Source organism: Typopeltis vanoorti, chromosome 19, assembly GCF_054136105.1.
Source record: "Typopeltis vanoorti isolate ZY-2024b chromosome 19, IOZ_Tvanoo_1.0, whole genome shotgun sequence".
NCBI classification, from domain to species: domain Eukaryota; kingdom Metazoa; phylum Arthropoda; class Arachnida; order Uropygi; family Thelyphonidae; genus Typopeltis; species Typopeltis vanoorti.
In genome coordinates, this window is record NC_143567.1 from 77,814,596 (window position 1) to 77,839,582 (window position 24,987).

Here is a 24,987-nt window from a genome sequence, read left to right on the forward strand (position 1 = left end):
CATCGAGTGCAAAAGAAGTACTTTCCTTACTTTTTGTCATTATAAACTAACCTAACCTAACCTAACATAAGCTGTTATAAATTCTATTGAGAATGAAAACCAATATATAAAACATGTAAACATGTTTTTATTACATTTACCAGACTCCTCTATGAATTATTCACTTTAACCGGTTAAAGTGATTAATTCTAATTATTCACTTTAACCGGTAATTATTAATAATAACCGGATTTATCACTTTAACCGTAACATATATATATTTGTTGTACTTTTGGCAATAACGATTTGTGAAATTTGAAATGGAGATTGCAGATGGCGATGAACGAGTACGACATTTGCGATAGGCAGAGAGAGTAAGATGGAGGGAGCTCCATTGAATTTTAAAATTTAAAACTGAAATATGAATAAAAGAGTTAAAAGCATACAAATATTAGGATACTATTGAAAGATGAGAATAAATCCAATAATGAATGATGTGATATTATTAGTAAATACATTATAAAACTTGTAAAATTTAAAAATGAAAAATATTAAGATTAAAAACTGTGAAGGATAAGAAAGGAATGTAAAGGCCTTGAAAGTAAAAACATAAAAATGTGTAACAAAAGATGAAATCGATTTACGGGGTAAAGAGTAAGGCGTTTCGGGAAAACTGTCAATGCCGTTAAGGTATTTTGATTATATATACTGAGTTGTAAATATATTAGGGATACCGACCCCCAGCTAACAGTATTCGATTACCATACGTCTTCAGGATAACCTTGATATTATGCCAGGAAATCGACGCTTCGACATTTCAGAAACACTGGTATCCTATCCTAGGCAGAAGTATAACTATATATATATGTGTATAAATGTATGATAGATGTATCTGCATCTATCTTTCATCCTGAGATTTTTATTTAATAAGGTTAAAACACGTTATAGTAACGTGTTCTGGTAAAATACTTATGAGTTCCGTACCACTAAAATCTTGGTATTCCTAGCCTGGCTCCCACTGATGAGACCTCAATAAGGTCGAAACCGGTCTGAGTAGTGGCCCCCTTGCCTTTAACACATAGCATCATACATCTCCTCCAGGAGATGTGCTTTGCATTAAGGGTAAAATATAAGAATAGTGATCAGAGCTTATTCCACCTTTACCACGAGTTGCTTTGACTTGCACTACGTGTGGGGGTCACCTAGACTTGCAATACTTGCAGGCGCAAACTTGACTTACTTGTCTGTTTGCTTACTTGGGAAAAGGAGTAAAACCACACACACACACACACACACACACACACACACACACACACACACACACACACACACACACACACACACACACACACACACATATATAGTATAAAAATTCTTATATTTCTATGAAATTTGCTGGCGGTCTCTATCTATCGAACTTCCCTTTCCACCACATACCAAATATTGGGTTGAGATGATGAGATACGATGACGGAGGGTGCCAATCCATTGAGATAATGTCACTCTTATGTTTCTGTAATCATTTCCTGAATCACATGCGAGGTGAATAGCTAGCATGAATGAGTGTTCTTAGTCGATAATGATGTTCAGATATGCTATTCGATACTTCTCTGCTGGTATCAAAAAGGAGTTCGAGAAAAGTGTATATCTATCTTTGATCCATGGTTTTGTTGTGTCACCAAATTCTTGTCCTTTCATTCATATGAAATAGCAGGAAAGATTCATCATTCCATGCTGCGGACTTTCCCCCACTTCTGTAGTATAGTCAATGCTGATGTTTCTTTCCCCACCTTGACTCAACTATTTTTTCTTTCTTTTTTTTTTTTTTTTTGGACAAACGTGGTATCCTATTGTCATGTGATGTTTTAGACCAATTCTGAATACTGTTTAGATATATCCCGCCTGTACCGTGCAGCTATTTGACAAATAACAGCACGTCTGTTGGACTTGGCAATTTTAACGATATTTTTGTCTTAAGTATCAGCTGTTTCTGTCCAAATGTCCAAAGTTAACTTTGGACATTTGGACAGAAACATGTTTTCTGTTCATCACATCATTTTCGGTATACCCAGAATGTTATCATCGCTTTAGTTTGAACTCATTCGGGTGTCATAATATTGTCATTCTTCAGGTGTCATGCGAACGTATATGAGTATCTTTATTATTGTCATAATAAAGATACTCATCTGTATCTTTTCCCACACGTAAGATAAATGTATGAGCCAAAATTATGTGCTAATGCGCTTCTCAGTTTTTGCCTTTCTCTTTAGACTATAATTGATTATAACAGCCTGAAAAATGAAGCCTATGGATACATTCTCGGTTTTACACCCAAGGATTACTCTGATTATATAAAGGTATGTGTGTTTCATGGTGAGCAGGCAAAAATTAAGTAATATTTGTCCATGTACACACAATACTTCTAATCGAAATAAGCCCCAAGAATCTTAAAGAGATGATACGTTTATTGCACATCGGTAAAATAATCCGAGGAACTTTAAGGAAGATAAATATTTAATAAGCAAATCAGGAGGTGCAGAGATTGCTGCTATTCCATCTGTTTTTATTTTTGTTTTTTTTTTTTTTTTTTCCCCTCTCATCTCCTTGGGATAGGATAGAACTTTGTACCGTCAAACGTACAAAGCTCCATATCCCAAGGAGAAGAAAGAATATTTTGCAAGTGTAAAGCAGATTAAATAGAAATTAATACTACGGAACACTTAATAACATTAGAATTTTATATTCGCCCAAGTATCAAAGACATCTTCTGTATAAATTCAAAATTAAACTGGACACAAGTAACATAATAAATGTTCAACAGTGAGAACATATTAGTCAAAAGTCCTAATGATATATTTTTTTAAATTTTAATTATAGTAAATAAATAAAAATGATTTATTTTAATTAAACCAAATATTTATTTTTAGAAATTATTATTTTTTAAATTTAAATAATAAAATAAACAAATACTTTATTATTTTGTATTTATTTACGTGGAACTTTAGAGCATGGACTGCTAATTATTCTACTTTTTTTCAAATGTGATTGACAGTTTTAACTAATTGTGTATTCGTGATGCTACTTGTGGTTTGTTTAAACTTCGAATTCATATTGAAGATATCCAGATATTTGGCGAAAATTTCATGTAATTCAAATTCTCTTGTAAGTGTTCCGTTGTACTATCTTTTACTTAAATGTCTACCCACGTTTTAATTACTCGACAACTTGTACAGTGCGTAAATAAGAATTAAGTGGTGGAGATGATGGGTTGGTGGGATTACATAATAATAATAGTTATTATTATTATTATTATTATTATTATTATTATTATTATTATTATTATTATTATTATTATTATTATTATGTAATGCTTACTACGGTATGCACTGAAATATTCATACTATACCAAATTATAATAACTAGCGAGTCAAATTTGTAATTTAACTTATTCCACTTTTAATTTTTCTTAGAGGAGCTGTTGTTATGCACGACGACCTTTATGACGCTCTTAAAACAGGGCAAATTAGAGCGCGGCAGGACTGGATGTGATGACTCCTGAACCATTGCCCAAAGATCATAAGTTAACTACTCTCCCTAATCTGGGTAAGAAATGTTTTAATACCAAATGATATTTAACTCTTTGTAAAAATACTTGCATATTTCCAGAGATAAATAAATTGATTAATTAGTGGGAGGAAGGTGTAGATTCAATTGCTGAGTATAATTTTGCCTTTCTTTTTAGAAGAAGGGCAAAAAAATTCCTTTTGCCCTTCTTCACAAAAGTAACATATAATTAAAAATTCGGTTACGCTTGAATTTATTCGAAGCAAGTTGAGATCTCGTTCCCGTGTTGTTAAAATGGATAAAAAAAAGTCTATATAATTCTACGCCATAAATTCTAAAATGCTATAATTGATGAGAAAGGAGATGAATTATTCGTATGTTTCTGCCAAAGTCACTACTGTCATCATACGTATCAAGGATTTAGACCTAGCATGGCCTCTTCCGGCCTTAGAAGTCATCGTTGAATCGTTTAAGAGGACGTCCTGGTTTTCTTTTTCCTAATGGCTTGTACTTTAAGGCTTGTTTTGGTAATCTTTCTGTTTTCATTCTTTGAACGTGTTCCATCCAATTATGTTTATATTTTTTAATTTTTTCTATTACTGGTTCTTGGTTTAATTCTTTCATAATTTCTTCATTTCTTTTGTGATCAAATAGGGTATACTTTGCAGTTTTTCTCATAAACTTCATTTCTGCTGTTGTTAATCTTTGTTTGTCTTTTTGCTTTATTGTCCAGATTTCGCTTCCATACATTAAGACTGGTAGGGCTAATGTATTGTATACTTTTAGCCTGGTTTGTTTTTGAACTAGGTTTCGTTTAAATATAGAGTTAATTACACCTGTTATTTTTAAATATTTTGCAATTTTTATGTTTATATCTTTTTCATTTTCTTATGTGATCATACATCCTAGGTAGTTAAATTAATTCACCTGTTCGAAGATCTTGTTATCTATTACTATTTTAGTTCTTGCTGGATCTTGTCCTTTAAAGGCCATAGTTTTTGATTTTTCCGTTGATATTATCATACCATAATCTTTGGATATCTCATTTAGATTTAAGATAGCTTTCTGTAAGTTATCTTCAGAATTTGTAATTATTATTTGGTTGTCGGCAAAAAGGAGAGTGTTTAAGTTCACAGTAAGAGAAAGTTTAATTCCTTGATGTGAATTTTTACTCCATTTTATTATTATTTCATTTAAGTAGATATCAAAATGAGTTGCTGAGAGGGGACAAAGTCACTACTATATTTTTTAATTTTTTTTTTTTAAATAGAGCATTTCGGAGAGAAAAGGAAAGGATTTTCCCTAGAAAATGTATCAGAATATTTACGAACTTATTCTTTTTACAATACAAAAATGCACTACACTTCCAAAAACATTGTAAATATCTAAGCATACGATACATATTATACAAACATAGGCTTCGCTTATAACAACATTTGATTTCATTAGCACTCCAAATGCAGCGCTTTCAATAGGGCAGTCGCGAGCTTCATGTGATATTTGTCTTTCAGTTAGAAAGTTCGTTTTCGAATATCAACTAAAGAAGTTGCGAATCTTTGTAAAAACTCTACAAGCGAAGTGGATTAAAGCCGGGATTATACGGAGGACGCAAAGTTTTCTCTCCCAGACTCTCGGGTTTTGTGAAGACTTCCCCCGCTTAAAAGATAACGGGGTAAATGGAGTAATCTAACTTCCTCCGATCTTCTAATAGAACATTTATGAGAATGGCAGAATATTCCTCAGAAAACTTACTGATTGGTAGAAAGCATACTTCGTTGGCTGTGTGTTGTTCAGGTTTAGTTTGCAGTAATGTTAGTTTCAATTTTAACTTCACTTTTTTTTTTTGCACGATTATGTCACATAATCAGCAATTAATATTAGCTATAATTAATCAATTCTTAATTACAATTATAATTAATACGAAGATGAAAATAAAAGCGATATTTGATTAAGCAAAACATAGCTGCTATTGCTATTCAAATGATTTATTTAAATAATTCTCTCGCTTGCTCATTTACTAATGATCTAACTTCTTTTTTTTATTTCTTTGTAGTTCTGTTACCTCACGTTGCTTCCGGCTGAAGATTCCACACTGAATGAAATGTCCACACTTACAGCCAAGAATATAATAACTGCTTTGGAGGGAAACTCTTTACTCACCCCTGTTCCAGTGGAACCGCGTTACAAGCCTCTAAACCAGACAACTGAGCCGTGAAGATGCAAAATAATAAAAATATTAAATGATTTTTAACGTGGTAATGAACTGAACATCTTAGTCCGCGCATCTATCCTTTTCTATTATTACTTTTTTGAAAAAAAATTGGAATTCTCCTAATCCAGTAATTTACAAAAATGGTAACAACGATCCCTTCACTGATTAACAAATACATTTCGAACACAAAAATATTCAGTCGTCTATTCAGGTGATTGAGTTTGATTTGGAATGTTGTGAAATATTTTCAACCGAGAACTATGCTTTACTTTTATGCAACCAAAGTTTTGATAATATCAAACGGCTACGCTAACAGGTAACTTTCGAAATTGTGTTTTCCCAAATTGAAGCAGTTGGCTTTAGTTTTATGAAGCTTGTGTATGATAATATGAAGCTTGTGTTCCGATAGTTAAATTAAAAACAGTTTAGACCACTCTCCAAGTTTGTCTCTGGAGACTAAACGATTCTTGGAGGCCCACTTTAAACATGTTCTGGTGTATAGAATTAAAACATTTTTGGCCATAATTAAATCAACACAACAGAAAGGCAACATGATCTATATAAAAAAATAGCAAATGGGATATATACTCTACTCACGACCATATATTTGTTTACTATTTGAGAAGAGACAAAATGCAAATGTCATTGTCGGCTCCTTTTGCCTTGTAAATTTAAAGTTTTAGAAATGCCGTGAGCTAACAGACAACTTTGCTTCTGTGGACCAGCATTATTCTACCATTTGGAGATTACTTGTTTTAGACTAATATGTAAAAATAAGCATCTTAGTATTTCTTCTGTTATTTTAACAAAAATTAATATCAGTTATATATTTTGTAATGAAGTGTATTTAATTCGTCCATCCAGTATGAACAGATGTAGCAATTTGTATATATTCTTTTAAAAAAATACGTTACCCAGAAGTATTTATGTATATATTCTGGGAAATGTAATTATTACATTTAATATCAACAAGTTATGAATAGTTGGTTAGTATTATATATATATTGCTAAATGCAATACCGCAAATTACTGGCAAACTATTCCTAATTAGTTGTTAAATCTAATAATTACATTTATCATATTTAATTATATATATATATATATATATATATATATTATTAATTAGTTTAAATGACTGATACCGAGAGATAAAGAGATGACGGTTTATTTAAAAAATATACTACTAGTTTACTAGTTTCGTTGAATGGATCAACTTCTTCAGGTATCACAATCAAAGAAATATACAAAAAATAACAGAGACTTAAAAATTGCAATAACAGTACTAGTACAAAAGACAGTAGTACGTTTTGAAAACAGTAATTCGAGCTTGAGTTCCAAATAAAAGTTGACTACGTGCTGTCATGAGTGCGCCAGTATTGAACAGAGGCAATGTGTGCGTCAGAGAGATTGAAACTTAGGCTGTTATTGAAGGTAATTTGAAGAATCTAAGGTAATTTCTCTAGATTCGATAATCTTTCTTTCAAGTTCATCATAGCACACGTGGATATTAGAAGTTTGTGTCCAGTCCACAATGTGTTGGCGACCTTCATCTGAGTTAACAGAAAAAAAGAACATGGATAGAGAAAGCACTGGCTCTAGTCCTGTTGTAGGAAATATCTCTACGGTGTTCTTTCATACGCAAAAGGATGGATTTAGCAGTTTGGCTGTAGTATGGCTTTTCACAATCACATAAAGTCTTGTAGACTCCTGGAAACTGAGTGGGAAGATGTTTCTCTTTAAGTTTACTAAGTATGGAGCGAAGTTTTGGGAGCGTAGAGAAGCAAGTTCTGAAGTTAAATTTCTTGAGAATTTTAGCTAGTTTTGGTGAAAGAGAGCTGATGTAAGACAAAGAAATAAAGGCTCTGGGGGGAAGAGTGATCTTCAGAAGCAGTTGAGTGACGGAGAGAAAGAAATTTATCAATCTTATTAGGAGAGAAACCATTATTAATAAAACCATTATTATTAATAATCTTCTTAAGAACAAATTATCCAAAAAAACTCTTTGCTTTACTCTCCCATTGCATAAAGGCAGGATACTACAAATATGACAATAAGATCTACTTACAAAACTCAGGTCTAGCCATGGGCAGCCCACTCTCTCCGATTCTCGCAGATATATTTCTTAACGATTTTGAAGAAAAAGCTATTAACTCCTTCCCCCTTAAACCAAAATTTTGGTATCGTTATATAGACGATATATTTATATTCCTCATCTGGGAAAACGGTGTCAACAACCACAATTAATTTTTGGACCACTTAAACAAGTTTCATGAAAAAATCTCTTTTACCTTCGAACTGGAATCCGATGAATGCCTCCCCTTTCTAGACCTGAAGAGCTTACCAGATGTTCTGAAAGTATTAAACTCTCAATTTTTAGAAAACCTACTCATACCTTCATGCTTCTTCCCATCACTATCCTCCGCAAAAAGTTGGTATTATTTCCATCTTCGCAGACTGGGTGAAATTTTTACTTACAGAAGAAACAGAAATTGAAAATAAACTCCTTTTCTTAAAACATCATCATCATCATCATCATCATCATCAAATTCCTGCCATGTACCCTCAAGGGGTGTACAGGATATGATAGTACTACATGAAAAAAATTTACATCATTACTAACTTCCTATCTACAATTTTCCTCCCAATCAATCTGTTACTTGTCAAGACTCCAACATTATCAGATCTTATATTTCTATCGTCTAAGGCACTTTGTACGGTATCAATCCATCTATATCTTTGTCTTCCTCTGGGTCATTTTCATGCCAACCTGGCAGAGAACACTTGTTTTGCTAATCTTTCTTCGCCCATTCTGTTTAAATGACCATACCACCTGAGATTAGCTCTGCTAACACATTCCTGTATGCTGTCAATGTCAAGTTCTTTCCTAATATCCTCGTTTTTATTATGATATTGCCATTGATGCCATCTGTTCACGCCTCTAATCTTTCTCAGGACTCTCATATCTGCGGTCTCTAGTCTTTGATCAAGTGTTTTACTTCTGACCCAGCTCTCAGATCCATAAGTTAAAACTGGTTTGAACACTGTCTTGTATACAGCTAATTTAGTGTTCCGATTAATTTCTCTCTTATTCCATATCAATTTATTCAATTGACTTCCCACCATACTAGCTTTGCTGATTCTGTTGTCAATTTCTATATTTAATTTACCATCTTCACTAAAAATCGTGCCTAAGTAGCTGAAATGTTTTACTTATTCCACAGGTTCTCCATTCACAACACAGTTGACATTTTCAATGATTGGGCCTATTTTCATTGTCTTTATCTTTTTATTGCTGACCTTCATACCATATCTATTACAACAGTTATTCAGTTTAGTCAGAGAATCTTGCAGACTTGTAGCAGATTTATTTAGAAGTATAACATCATCCGCATAAAGCAAAGAGCTGACATTAACATCTCCAATTTTGATATCATGTTTAATACCACTTTCCTTCATAATGTGATCCATATAGATAATGAATAACAGAGGGGATAATGTACATCCTTGTCTCACACCAGATTTAACATTAAACCATCTTCCTGTACTTCCTTCAATCCTAACTGCTGACTTCCAATAAAGACTAAGTATTGCTTGATATAATGCTCCATTGACACCATATAACTGTTGCGTATTGAATATCTTCTCTCTTGGCACCTTGTCAAATGCCTTTTCCAAATCGACAAAACTTAAATACAGATCTTTGTTATATTCCCATGCTTTCTCGACTATTTGTCGTAAAGTGAAGATCTGATCCTGACGGCCTCTATTTGGCCTGAATCCAGCTTGTTCTTCACCAAGCTTTTCTTCCACAATTCTTCTCAACCGTTTTGTCAAGTATACTTGCATAGAACTTGCCAGGAACATCAGTAGGGAAATACCTCTGTAATTCTCACATTCAGTTTTATTTCCCTTTTTATATATGGGTACTATGAGAGCTCTACTCCAATCATCGGGAATCCGTCCCTCTGTCCAGGCTTTCTGAACTATGCAGTGCAGCCACTGTAGGACTCTAATACCACCATTCTTCAGCATTTCTGGTCGAATATCATCTACTCCTGCTGCCTTTCCACATTTCAAGCCTTTGATGGCTTTTTCTACTTCAAGTACAGATATGTATGTATTCCTGACTGCATGCCTGGTCAGTTTTTTTACCACTCTGCTGTCATCACTGCTTGTTTCATTTAGCAGTTTTTCAAAATAATTACTCCATACTTCAAGGATATCTTTTTCTCCTATTTTCGTGTCACCTTTATCATCTCTAATTCCTTTTACAGCACTCTTTCCTCCATTACTAAGCTTCTTCAACAACCTCCAGAATATTTTGCCACCTTCTTGATATTTTCTATATTCTTGCCAAAGTCCTCACATGACTTTTGCTTAGCTAGTTTTACACAATGTTTAGCATTCTTGCATTTGTCTCTGTATTCTCTAAGAGCACAAGCTGACTTATTTGCTAGGAACTTTTGATATGCTTTCTTCTTTTCCTTCACTGCCTCTTTAACTTCCAGTGTCCACCATGGAGTTCTGATTTTTCTATCCTTGCAGACAACTTTACCACATGCCTCTCTAGCTGAATCAATCAGGGCTTTTTTCAAGGCTTGCCACTGAATCTCCAGGGTTTGATTCCTGTTTTCAAACTCTTTCATTTTTTTCTTCAATAATCTTTGTGTATTTTAGTCTAAAGTTCATATCTGAGAGCTGCTCAACTTTTATTCGCTTTAAAACTTTCTTGCATGTCATTCTTTTCAATATGAAGTTCAATTTTATCCTGCTCAAGACTAAATAGTGGTCACTTCCAATTTCAAATCCTCTGTACACTCTGGTGTCCTGCACCAGGGAGAAAACATCACTATCAACAATAACATAGTCAATTAGACTTTTCTTATTCCTTGCCTCTTCTCTCCATGTGAATTTGTGCATTTTTATGTTGGAACATGGTGTTAGTAATAACCAGTCCATGTCCTGAGCAGAAATCCAACAGATATGTGCATTATTATTAGCTTTGCTCTTTTCTCCAAATTTTCCCAAAATATTTTTGTATGTCTCACAATCATTTCCTACTCTGCTATTTAGATCCCCAACAAGGACCAACTTTTCCTTTTTCATTGTGTCAGTTGCTTTTTCTAAAGCCTCAAAAAATTCCTCCACTTCTACCTTAGTAGAACCTTCTGTGGGACCATAGGCACAAATAAGTCTCATTGTTCAGTTCCCCATTCTCATATTTGCCCACATTACTCTACTTGAGACTGCCTGCCATTCAAGAAGATTAGCCTCGTATTTTGTGTTGAATACTATGGCTACTCCTTCTTTTCCTTGATTGTCATTGCCTGAATATAACATTTTGTATTTATTGCTCAGAAAGATCTCACCGGTTTTTATCTTTTTTGTTTCAGTCACCCCTATTATGTCGATCTGGCACTTATCTAATTCCTCAGCTAGCTCCATTTCTTTGCCATTCAAGCTTCTTTTTTTGATAGTACCGATCTTTAACTCTGTTGATATTGAGTTGGGATGTGTTTTCAGATTTGTTCCAGTAGCTGACTTTTCGCTGCTCGCCCTGGTTCCCTGGCGAAAACAACGGGGGCCTTGTTTAACCGGGCGACGCCCCAGCCGGCATGAAATTTTGTCATGTTGTACCATCATTTTTTTATTTTGGTTTAACCAATAAGAATACAATTTGGTCGGCTAAATCCCAAATTTCCAGCCCATCCTCGTTCGTTCAGTATTCAAATAGATACCAAACAGGGTGCACCACGAGAAGGTGAGGATTGGACATTAGGTCAGAAGCCCTGGTCGGTTCTCCGCATTCCTTTAAAGACTATGTGGAGGTCTCCTCTCAGTTATACAGCTTTGACCATGAAGCACCCCTTACGGTTTACTTACAGAAGAAACAGAAATTGAAAATGAACTCCTTTTCTTAAAACGACTTTTATTAATAATGGTTTCTCTCCTAATGAGATTGATAAATTTCTTTCTTTCCGTCACTCAACTGTTTCTGAAGAACCCTCTTCCCCCAGAGCCTTTATTTTCTTGCCTTACAATCAGCTCTGTTTCACCAAAACTAGTTAAAATTCTCAAGAAATTTAACTTCAGAACTTGCTTCTCTACGTTCCCAAAACTTCGCTGCATACTTAGTATCCCTAAAGAGAAACATCTTCCCACTTACTTTCCAGGAGTCTACAAGATTTTATGTGATTGTGGAAAGCCATACTACGGCCAACCTGCTAAATCCATCCTTTTACATATGGAAGAACACCCTAGAGATATTTCCTACAACAGGAGTCGAGCCAGCGCTCTCTCTAGTCACGTTCTTTTTTCTGTTAACTCAGATGAAGGCCGCCAACACATTGTGGACTGGACACAAACTTCTAATATCCATGTGTGCTATGATGAACTTGAAAGAAAGATTGTCGAATCTAGAGAAATTACCTTAGATTCTTCCCATATCAATAACGGCCTAAGTTTCAATCTCTCTGACGCACACATAGCCTCTATTCAATACTGGCGCACTCGTGACAGCACGTAATCAATTTTTATTTGGAACTCAAGCTCGCATTACTGTTTTCAAAATGTACTACTGTCTTTTGTACTAGTACTGTACAAAATGCAATTTTTAAGTCTCTGTTATTTTTTGTATATTTCTTTGATTGTGATACCTGAAGAAGTTGATCCACTCAACGAAACTAGTAAACCAGTAGTATATATATATGTGTGTGTGTGTATATATATATATATATATATATGTGTGTGTGTGTGTGTGTGTATGTGTGTGTAATAGGTGGGATGGAATGTACCGAAGTATGTGTACATTTCCTCCCATCTATCACTCTAGCTTTAGGCACTTGAAATCAGAATTACGATTTCAAAAACATGAAACGCTATTTTAAACATTGATTTGGGCATTTCTGATTTTTCTAATACTGCCATCTAGCGCTGTAAATGTCTTGAAAAATTGTGGTTAGGCAAATAATATAATTTATCTTGCTCAAATATGGAATTTTACGCACATACACACACAGCGAAAACAGTTCTCGGTTATCGATTTAAGTTTTTACTTTCATATAATAATAGCTGAAATGTGAATCATGTAATAAATTGCAGAAATCTTTATTAAAATATGAATTTCAAAATTTAATTCAAAACCGTTAATATCTTTACTAGAGTATTAACATATTTTTAACAGCAGAAATATAAATATAATTAGCAAATGACAGCTAGCGCCAGTAGTTACCAAACGATTCATGACATTTATATGTTCTGATAGTCAACAGTTAATTGCAGGCTAGACAGGAGAGAGTGGATTAATTTAATAGGTAAGTATTCCTTACTCGTCAAGCTATTTAACGTATTTTTTTAAAATCTTTTTCACTTGTTTGGGCTGCACCTACATAGTACAATGCAAATATGTCAACCAAACAAAGCAATAAAGGAAATTTTTTTTATAGTTATAATTGATTTTTATTAAACTGAGGAATTTAATTACCGTTAACAAAGTTAAGCCTATTAATCTTATAATGGTAGTCAAATACTATTTGATGTGATCAGCTATTGCTAAGCCTAGCTTAAATTACGCTTCAGGTTTCTCAAAGTAGAACTAAATAGCATAAACACAATTCGTTTATGCTGTTTTGCAAAAGGAATTGCTTACGTCGAAAGAAATGGAAAACACATCGGAAACATTTTTGTGCTTTCTAGGTTAAATCTATTTTTGCTTTGAAGGTTGTAGAAGTGCATTTAGTTAGGCTTCTTGAATTAAGATAATGCGTCATAGCAGTTGTCTGTTATTAGAAGTGGCGCATTGTTCCTTTAATTAAAATGTAATTATCATATAAAATTATTAATTATATTTAATGCTTGGATTAAATTTTATTTTAAAAAAGCATGGAGGTAAATTAAGTATTATTATTTATTGCCTGTAGTTTAATTAGTCTTTTGATGTAAAATTTGACTTGGAGTAATTATGATTTTAATATTTTATTTTCTCTTTGGTTTACATAACAACAATAACAATCCGGAATTCACATGTTTGCATTAAATTTTCCTTCAAAATGGAACCTTTTTATTGTACTTTCTCAGACTGCAAGAACATGTTTTATCAGCTGCTTGCACATCACGGTAGAGGTACAGGACTTACAAGTGGCTTCCCTTCCAGACCAGCTAGAATGTTTTCGGCTGCCATTTTTGCCATCTCTACCCTTGCTGATATTTCAGCACTGGCGACATGTGGGAGAAGAGCTGTAAAAATATACAAACAGAGATAAGAGACAAGAATAGGACAAAGATAAAAAAAAAAAAAAAAAAACACTAGTAAATAATAATATTTGGTTAACCGATCAAGTGTTGATCAATTTTATTAATTAACTGAACCAACTAGTTTCATTTAAGCTTTTAAATGAAAACAAACACCTTATGTAAAGAAACGGCTGTTGATTATAAAGATTGAACGCGCGCAGACACACACATCAAACTTTAAAATTTTTTAAAGTTTGATGTGTGTGTGTGTTTAAAGTTTTAAAATTTAAAACTTTAAACTCAAGAATTAAAAGCTACCAAACGAAAATTGGGATGAATCATTCACGAACTCATTTTGTTTCTGTGGCATTTTATCCTTAAGATTAGTGACGTAACTGTGATTTTTGAAACTCTGAACGAGCTCTCATCCATGGAGTCTTTACCCAACTCCCACCCCCTCCCTCCCTTGCGTTGCATGGTACATAGTATGGTACGGTAGTTACAATGCTCAAAGATTATATTATTTAGTTCAATTACGGTACGTTAACTTGTCCTGATTCCACAACCAGGAGTTCAACGTGTTACAAATTTAGTTTAAGCACTAAATTACGACAATGTACCAATATTATTATTCCATTCCTCCTCTTTTACCTTGTGATGTACTATATGATATTTGCCATATCATATAGTATCGATATAAAGGAACAAGACATGGATGGATGATTTAAGATGGATGATTTTTGAAATATTTTAAACATTCAAAAGTAACCGCATATAGGTACGTGTAAATAATATCCATAATCTAGAGTGCCGACAACGCATGTATACTATCGAATTAAAACAACAGACTGTTTGAAAACAACCAACTGTGACATATGATTAGGGAGAAAATACATATATATATTGAGAGGACGAAATTATTATAGCTGTAGTTATTTAATCCCAATTTACGTACGCACTAATATGTTTGTGCGTGTATGAGCGAGTCATCGAGAGAGATTAAAAAAAAACGAAAAATTATCTAATTCGCTGTTATTGCTTTAAACAAGTCTAAATTTTGACATACGTTCGATTTTGTTTACCAGCTATGGCAGATAACTAAATTATACACAGACACATTAATTCAATTTGAATTTTAAAAGAAATCACTCACCAATATTAGGTAATGTTGTTAGTATATGATCCTTTGGTAACGGCTCGGGAATCATCACATCCAATCCTGCTGCGCGAATTTTTCCTGCTTTTAGAGCATCGTGGAGGTCATTCTGATTGACAACCCCTCCTCTGAAAAAATAAATCGCTTATTAAATTACGGGAAAACAAACTATTTGCTGTTCCATAATTTAAAATATAAAACATTATAAATTGAGATAATACGTTAAGACAGTTCAGTAAATAGCGTCTCTGTACCACTTGTTGCATCTTTGAGGAATTTCAGAGTCACCCTTCTGCGTGTGCGCTGCTGTGCAGAAAATGCATCATATCATTGATGACTGTCCCGCGCACTCCTTCCCTAGAGGCCTCAGGAACTTGCATTTATTCCCAGACAGTGCCATCGATTGGTTAACTGAACTGCCAATTTGTATATAGCTTTGCTCATTGATTTATTGTATGTTTACCCATATGTTAAATAAATTGTTTTAAGACATAAATTCTATCTATATGCGATCTTCCCTGTCTAACCCCCCCTTTTTCCCCCGAGAGTAGATTATTGTTCTGAGAGTTATTTGCAATAATTCTAAGTCTTTTACCCAAAGTTTTACTATGTACTTTGTAACTTGTATTTTGTAAGCTTATTCCTCTATAATTTAGACAGTCATCTTTATCTCTATTCGTGTATGTATATGTATATAATAACTTTACTTTTTAACCAATATGTTGTAACTTCTCATTTCCTCCAACAGTTATTTATTAACTTTAAGCACCTTTGATGTAAATGTTATTCACCATACTTTCAAAGCTTTTGTATTTATTTATGTAATCTGTTCCAATTGATTAATGGTCATTTTGATTTTCTGTTTCTAATACCTTATTAGAATAGAGTGTTTAGAGAGTATAGAGTGTTTTTTTTTAATCTAATCAGCTTTATCTCTGTACAGATTTCTTCACTGTCTTTTTCCATTAACTGTCTATTTCTACTATTTGGGTCATACCATAAATTCTTATAAATGTGCTGTCTGTTGTTTCGCGTGTATCATTTCTTCACTATCTAATTTACTTAATATTTTACATGCTATTTCTTGTCATCCATATGTATTTTCTATTTTATTTATAAATCTATCCCAAGAATCATAATCTTCTGTTTTCTTTGCTTCTGAGTTGTATGCTAAATGTTTTCCTTTTATTTCATTTTCTATATCTTTGATCCAAATTGTAATGCTTTTATGCGTTTATGTAACTGCTTTTGTGGGTCCTCATAAAATTGTTCAAATCTTCTTTTCTAAAGTCTTTGGGGGGGGGGGGGGGAATAGACTCCTATAATATTTGAGTAGGTTGTATTTGTTTTTAACTATTAATTGTTATAATTTAATTAAATGTTATAATTTTGTCATATACAAAAGTGTTATTCGTAAATGCGTATTTTGCATTTTTTTTTCATTTATCATAAATTAAAATGACCACTCCACTCGAAGCTTGATACTGGTTTAATCCACTATATAATCATTTGTCTTCTTTTTCTTCCTAACATGGATTTTAGGCTAAGTGGCCTGTTCCGGTCTCCTGCCATCTCTTTTTTGGTCTTCCGATTCTTCTTTTTCCACTTATTTTATTATATCTGTATAATATTTTCGGTAGTCTGCTGTTGTCCATTCGATTTAAATGTTCTAGCCATTTTTGTTTATACTGTCTTGTGTAGTAATTAATTGGTTTTATATTCAGGGAGTGTAAAATTTCTTCATTTGTTTTATGCTCCCACTTGGCAGGGGCGCGCCGGCCATATGTGCAGTGTGTGCGTCGAACACATTGCACATATGGCCGGCGTGGTACTAGGATAGTAAAGGAGCCAAAGAGGAGGAAATACTTTAAAAAAATGTTTTTTAAAGTGATTTTTTTTATTGGAGTGGGGGGGATAGGGGCGCCAACTAAAGTTTTGCACATAGGCGCCGGACACTACTGGCGCGCCCTTGCCACTTGGTATATCCAGCTGTTTTTCTGAGAAATTGCATTTCTGCTGTTTGAATTCGTTTTTCATCTTTCCTTTTTATGGTCCCTGTTTCACTTCCGTATCGAGATGTTGGTTTTGACAAGACATTATATAGTCCGATTCTGGGGTGTTTTTGTACTAGGGATGGCTTAAATATATTATTTATTATGCCATTTACTTTGACAAAGTTTGATAATCATCTGTAACATGGAAAAATATGAAAAATTTAAAACTATTAAAATAGTTATAAAACATGAAAATGCTTCCTGCTGAAAAATTGCTTGGACTGAGACCGGGAAAAATCCCTAGAGATTTGATTTTAAACCGATGAGTTATTAAAAGGGAGAGTAATAATATATTTCTTTTTATTTAGCAAGTAAGCAAACAACGTTCCTCTTAAAGCTCCCAAAGACTTCGCCTTATTAAGATAATACTATATCCAATTCAGCAAGTACGCACAGCTACCTGCCTTGTTAGCAGAGTGGGCAGTGCTTCTGCTTTCCAATCAACAACAAACTGTGGTTAATTCCACTTTGGGTTGAATATTTGTGAATGGCTATAGATAGCAGCTAATTTTCGTTACCGGTGTGAGACGACTATCCTGATTATTGGAAACCTCATGTAGCTTGGAAAAAAAAAAAGTACCATGTTAGGCCTCTATAACAGAGGACCAAGATCCTTTCCCATCCACGCCAATGATTAATTACTATTACACGTCACATCTCTCGTCATTGCAACCATGAGTTTGGCTTGGTGCTGTTTGCACATCAACTTTTCACTATATCTTATGAAAATTGTTCCGTTCCATTAATTGATGCTAAAATAATGCTCTAGTTTATTCTGCCTTAACATCAAATGTTCTTACCAGTACTTACCTACTGGTATTAATAAAAACTGCATTAGGTTTCATCATGTTAAAAGCTCTAGCATTGAACATTTCACGCGTCTCTTCGGAAAGGTTACACATGGCTACGACGAAGTCAGATTGCTTTAGTAATTCGTCTATACTGCAGTACTCGGCTCCCATGTCTTCAGCTGCAAAATATAAATCAATTTATATGTAACTTGAATTTTCACTAAAAAAAGTTAAAAATGTAGATAATCATTCATTCATGAAATTTGCTGAGGCTAAGTTAAAAACAAATCTTGTATTGTTGAAAACAAAAGAATTTGAGCGATAGCGTACCGAAATCCTTTAAATACTCGTCGTTTATTAATTCATTGATTTAGAAATTCACTGATCCGACTGCATTGCTTCGAAACTTAGGTCTAATCAGGTCAGGCACCCGAAAGCAAGATTATCTCAGTACTTCATGTTAAAAGTTATGTGATCCATTTATACACTGCTTGGAAAGAAGTCAACGGACACACCCATAGTATGAAGAACAAACAGCCATGATGCCTATCTTAATAAGATATAGGACATTCTTTCGTTATGATGACTGCAGCAATCCTATGGGGCATAGCATACTTTCCACAGGCATACGATAGTGATCAATGGGAATTTTGGACCATTCTTCCTATAATGATGTCCTGGACTGTTGTGGAGCAGACAACCTTATTGAACATCTGATGTTCAATAAGGTGTTGAGATCAGGACTCTGTGGTGGCGTTGATGTTCACAAACCAAGAAGTTATAGCAGAAGCATTATGACACTGTGCATTGTCTTGTGAAAGAGACAATGATCAGTCCCGTAGAAACGCCACAAAGTACATAGCATTTTATTGTCCAGAATGTTCGGATACCTCACGGAATTCACCATTCATGACACCACAAAAATATGTCCGAGGCCCAACTAGTAAAAACAGGATCGCCATCTTCGAATTTCATAGTTGGGGTTACGCACTCTGGTGAGAGATGTTCACCGGGCACACCCACACCCGGCCATCTGCTCGGTAGAGTGTACTGTACCGTGATTCGTCGCTCCATAACAGTTTTCCAAGCTTCCATGTTCCACTGTACATTCTTTGCAACTCTGAAGACGACGCTGCATGTTGGTTCGGGTAATATGGTGCTTTGTTGTGAGCCTCAGTTCGAAATGTTGTTCTGCAAATTAGTTTTGTGATCGATGCTCCCCCACCGGAACTCCGCATTCAATGCATCGGCTGACCAATGGCGGTTTTTACATTCATCGTAGCATCTTACGATCATGTTCGGTGAGGGTAGTGGATCGTCCACTGCTGGTAGCACTTGCAGTTAACTTTCTTCGCTTCAATCTGAGTATGGTATCACTGATTCTTGACCTGGAATGGCCCACTTTGTGATACCGTACTGGGATTGAACAGATAGGCCGGCAACATGGCATTCTATCACAACGTCTCTTTTAAACTCCGTCAGTTCTCTTCTCACAGCCATTTCACCAGGACACAGTTGCACATCATATTTCTCCAATTTATAACTGCTACAAACACGTGACTCGTTACATGCACCTTCCCATGAGGGTGTCCGTTAACTTCTTTCCAAGCAGTGTATGTGACTAAATGAAGACCGCTATGTTTTTTGAGTAGATTCCTTGTACTATTGGATTACTCTTGGCAAAAACATTTATCTGTCCTAGCGTATTTGGATAATTTTATTCTTCTCTGAATAAAATTTTAATACAGAACTTTAAGGCTAATTTAAATTAATTAAAATTTTTTAATTAATCTGAGTTTTTATCTTTCAATTTTTCTGAGTGATACAGGTTTGTTTATTTTAATTGTTAGTTTATCATTTCCATACAGCGTAGCATATTCATGTAATACGATATTGCCGGATACGAATCTGTGTCATCAGAACGACAAATAGAAATTCCTAAAATATCGATGGAGTCCCTTTATTTGAAGTCTGAGAGCAATTTTAAAGGCCTTACTGGTGTCAGACGTAGTCAACTGCAAACCGCATTATTCGTATTCAGATTCCACAGCTTATTCATATGCATGTCTGGCGTTATTTTGAAGTTAATATTATTTGTCTAAATTTACGTAATGCTAAAGGATTTTTTTTTTTTTGTATGTGTGTGTGTAGCATTGTGCCATGCATAATTTTTTCAGTGACGAGAATACTTTGTATTTTATAGGAAAGGCAAAGTGAAAAATTGACATTTCAGTCTTAAAAATGTCAGTGTTTCGTCCTTTCGAAAAAATTAATATGTACAATTGGTAAATCCGATACACGTCATGGTATTAGATTTACTGAATCTTCAAGTTCCTTTTTATTTCTCTATTTTAAGATTTTTTTTTATAAAACCTCATTTGCCTGAAGAGGGTCCTGATGCACTCCTCTTTTCAACAAAAGGCTTTTTGAAATCCAACAACCATAGGTGTGTGTGTGTTGGAAGTAATTGCTGTTTTACTTTAATATGCGAAGAACAACGAAAAGTATAACATAACTGTTTTTTCCCTGCTGACCTCGTGTTACTGAAGTAACTACTGCTCCCAGCAGGCTCCTAAATTGACTGTGTAATATGACTGACGTTGAAAACGAACAGTGCACAATGAAGGAGAGACGAAGACAATAAGAAGTGCAGTGGTATTATTTCTTTCACAGCAATTAACTTTTTTTATTTCTTGCTGTATATTGAAAATAATTAAAATGATAGAAGAACCGGCGAAATAAAGATGCACATTAATTTATTCTGCATTCTTATTTCACTGATCTCCCCCTATCCTTATAAGCAATTTGCCGTCTTTCCCAGCTGCTCTGTAGGGCTTCACACACATCGGGTACTAGATTATCAGTAGTTGCATACCAGCATATACCGAGTGAACAACTAACACTGATTGTTGTAAGTACAGATTGTTCTCTTTCCATTAATTTACCTACTTTGAAAAACTGAATAATTTTATTGTTCGTGTCACAATTTGAATACTTGATTAATTTTGTACTTGTTTTTAATCAACGGTTCTTAACTATTAGGCATTGGGCAAGTCTCGGGAAACGTGTCTGTTGGAGAACATAAACGTTGTTATTTTATTAGCTTAAAGACAAATCTAAGTGCATAATTAAATGACAAATATTTAATTTTCATAAATCTCTGTCTTGTGTGTTTTAAGAAGGATTTTAATTGCACACAGTAATGTAATTATCATAACGCGAAAACCAGGTAATGCTGGGGGAGCACTCAGCGAAATTAACAAACAAAATTGTAGTTACGTAACCTGAGTGTACTAATAAAAATGCACGAATATACCTATAAAGATTTTTATAAAAAAAATGTTGTCCAATACATGATAGGTTTCGAGCGGAGAACCAAATCAGTTCTTCGCATGCAATACGAGACAGCCTCGTTCTCTAATTATACCCGTTTTTAATTAGCTTCCCATTTGTCAGCGTAGAACGACACACTGCACTTTCGGGAAAGGAATGTATTAAACTAATCGAACCACCTAGGAGGGTATAATAATGAATGAATGTATTATTATTATACCCTCTAGGTAAATAGCAAGAAATATGTGCGCTTCGTCACGTATTACCTTCGTTAGTGGCTTTGTCCACCTGTATGCTTTCACTGTTGCGAAAGAATATAGGTGAGCACACTTAACTTTAATGAACTAGTAGTAATCAAATGAATCATTTGATATAAGAAAATATTTTGCACGTATTTTCGTGGAATAATAATAAATTAACCCATTCTGCTGACTACGCAACACTTAAATTGCTATTTTTCACTGTATAGACCAAAACACACAACTCACTAGTAAAAACTTTAATCAACTTGGCATCGCAGTTAAATTTTACACTAAATTTATAAGTAATGGAGGCCATGTAATAATGTTATTTCTAGTGCGGAACTATAGAAGAAAAGCCCGTCTCCTCGCTCTACGCATATCCTTCATTGCTTAAGAGTTTTACGCACGGCTGTCTTCTATTTGCATTCATTGGGTGTTTATGCGGTGGCAGTAAATAGTGCATCATAGAAGCGATCGTTTGTGGAGCTGATAAAGGAAACCCAACCACATATTATGTAAAATGTGCTTTCATGTATCACCTTCTGGTGTAGGGGATTCAGTTTCTGGTAGTATGTGCGATTAGCGCTAAAAGGGATCAAAGCGTACTGACTGTGTGGTCAAATTGGTTATTGTGTGTATGGGCTCCGATATATTCAAAATTATTGTTTTACAGCGAAATGCTAGCTGGTACACTTTAACCCCCTCCGTCACTGCGTTCATTTTTGTACATCTACACATAACAAGTGTAGAGCACGAGGAGCAGGCTCACAGAAAATGAGCAGACCCTGTAGTATTATAAAAGAACAATGTGGCATGCGCACCTCGGTTTGAAAAGATCTGGGTTCTGTTCTTGTCGTGACATGAGGAATCTTCATGACAGGTTTTTTTGTTGTATTCTCCCTCCCCCACACACACACACCGCCGTAGGAAAGGAGTTGGTTTACTCTATAAAACGGGCAAACCAGTCAGAAAACATGTAATTAAGAGACAGAATTACTGCGTAGCTGGTGGTGGTAGTAGTCTTAAAAAAAAATGGATTGTGCAGTGTAGAACAGTGGATCGCGTATTGTGAAGTATAAAAGTACCCCTCTGGAACTACGTGGAAGTATTATATTATGTTGTACTTCGTTATAAAGAGGATGAAAATTCTGTGTGAACACCAGGACTGAATTTAAGATGACTACTAAGCTATAATTTAAGAGGGTCTCATATACAGTACTGAGTAAATTTTAGGTTATTTTGCCGATACTGAAGTCCTAATGTGCGAGGCTCTTGTCTAGCTTATGCGTAAATCCTGTCCAGCAATGAAGAAACCGGATTATATATTACAAAAAAATGTTCGATGCCAGTTTACAATATGAAGCGGAAAAGCAAAGAAAAATGCACAGCTGAGGCAAATGATGGGACGCTCCGATACCACACTGAAATAGTGTAGTGTATAATTATCTAGAATCGCTACGTACAAATGAACTTTTTTTTATATATTTTTTACTTCAATAGCGTGACAAACAAAACAGTAGGCTAACATTCAGTGACTTAAAAAAAAAAAAGCGAAAGGGGGGGTGGTAAAATTAGTGGATCATGCGCGAATGTATCGATTCACTGAGCTGGCTAGTACACTATTTCTATTTTAAATGCATGACAGAATACTTATAACCTTTACTAACGTTATAAAAAAAAAAAAAAATTAAAGGCAGAAGTCGAACGCTAGAATGTCGATTCAATGAGCTGGCCGTGATTGAGCACGCGTACCGATTGCACTCAAGAATATTATTAGCATTATTCAAGCTGCTATAGATAATCGCAATAAGCCAGACTCTTCAAACGAAAAGCACTATATTTACTTCCTATCGGCAATGCATCCCATTAACCAAGTACTCCGGTAATTTCCACTTACTGTTCTACTTAAGCAAAAATCTACTTCTGATACATTCCTTTATAAAGCTTCCGGGATTGATGTCCCAGAATTCTCTGCAATATTGCTCCTACATTATCCGAAAGACTCCTCTCACTAGCTTTTATATCTATCATATTTTTCCTTCAGGAATATCTTGTCCTCGCACTTCCTTATCATTCTGATATACAGATGACTAAGTTTGTGCGCAGAAATTCAGATTACACTAATCGGTGTCAATGTCCCTTGTCATTTTGATACTAATATTTTTGAGAAACTCGCAATTCGATACGTTGTGCGAGATTTCATTTAGTTATACTATTTAGCTCTTGAAATCAGCGGGTCTCTTAGAGACGTGTTTTCAATTCTACGCTTGATCAAACGCAATTTACAGCTTTATTTCCCCCGCCTCATTATTCACGATATCACTACTGTTTCCAATCGGTATACCGTTAATGCTTCTGTGAAGGTGTAAGCCCCCCCCCCCCCTTCTTGGATATTAAACCAGAATATTAGTGAGATATTTGGTAGGTAGAAATTAGTACTATGAGTGGACTAAGAGGTACATAATTCGGAAGGGTGCTGGAAGAGGATTGAGATTACCAGGAATTCTGCTACATGTATATAGATTTTTTTTTCCCGCGTAATATGAATGTCACCCACGAAAAGGATGAAAAGCAAGATACGTGGTTGGCAAGGAAGTGGGAATTTTGTTTTTCAATGGTTTTGCTGGATTTCAGATGAAAATGGACTTCTTCGAAGTTGGAATATGAGATATGTACATCACTAAAGCTTATGAAACCAATCAAAAATATCAATCAAAATTTTGTCGAGAATTTAAAGAATACGGTGGGGGGGGGGCTGAAAAGTTCTGATAAACATCTAGAACAAAAATTATATTAAAATAACTGATATAACAAGAAAGAATACACCTTAAAACCTTTTTTTAACCCCATGTTTCATCAAATTGTAATAATTTGTTATTTTTCTTTTAGGATATATAAGAGGACATGTCAGAGGTTTTGAAGAAATTCGGTAACACAGGGCGCCCGTCATCAAGTTTTTCGTGTTACAAGAAAAGTCCAACTGAGATATACCAAATTTTGTGAGAGACTTTAGGGGACTGTGCCCCAGCATATCCAACAGTTGCCAGATGTGCCCAAGTTTAAAACTCGGCATCCTGAAACAACATATGTCCCCAGGTCAGGAAGACCTTCCATACCTGAAAACATTGATGCAGTGCATGCCATGATCCTTGATGATAGACGAATACCAGCCAAAAGAAATTGCAAAGACTCTGGTGACATCCAGGGAACGAGTTGGGATCATTATCCACCAACATCTGGACACGCAGAAGTTCTCAGCGAAGTAAGTGCCCAAATGCTTGAATGGCGACCAAAAGAGAGAACGTGTGCTGCCATCTCAAGGGAGTTTGGGTCATCTTTGAGAAACGAGGTGCAAATGTTTGGCTCGTATTGTGACTGTTGATGAAGCATGGCTTCATCACTATGACCCAGAGACTAAACAGTCA

General features: G+C 34.8%; 2 protein-coding genes across 2 annotated transcripts in view; one reads left to right on the forward strand and one right to left on the reverse strand.

Moving 5' to 3' along the window:
• Nucleotides 1-5,624, forward strand: part of LOC150096271 (glyoxylate reductase/hydroxypyruvate reductase-like) — a 79,501-nt gene extending 73,877 nt beyond the window's left edge. Inside the window, exon 7 of the mRNA XM_090409018.1 lies at nt 5,596-5,624. Within this exon, the coding sequence (XP_090265144.1) occupies nt 5,596-5,624 (29 nt within the window). The remainder of the gene's footprint in view (nt 1-5,595) is intronic.
• An 8,088-nt stretch (nt 5,625-13,712) lies between these two features.
• Nucleotides 13,713-19,125, reverse strand: LOC150096272 (glyoxylate reductase/hydroxypyruvate reductase-like). The gene is made up of 4 exons (XM_090409021.1): nt 19,044-19,125; nt 18,007-18,166; nt 15,140-15,270; nt 13,713-13,989 (listed from the first exon to the last, which is right to left on the reverse strand). Exons 1-4 carry the CDS (start codon nt 19,123-19,125, stop codon nt 13,865-13,867), a joined length of 498 nt encoding a protein of 165 aa, XP_090265147.1. The 3' UTR covers nt 13,713-13,864.
• Nucleotides 19,126-24,987: the final 5,862 nt, after the last annotated feature.

Coding starts and splice junctions, on each gene's coding strand:
- LOC150096272 (XM_090409021.1), bottom strand. CDS start 19,125: ATGCAGCGTCGTCTTCAGAGTTGCAAAGAATGTACAGTGGAACATGGA. Junction 15,271..18,006: donor GTTTTTATTAATACCAGTAG/GTAAGTACTGGT, acceptor TTATTTTTTCAG/AGGAGGGGTTGTCAATCAGA. Junction 13,990..15,139: donor AACAACATTACCTAATATTG/GTGAGTGATTTC, acceptor ATATTTTTACAG/CTCTTCTCCCACATGTCGCC.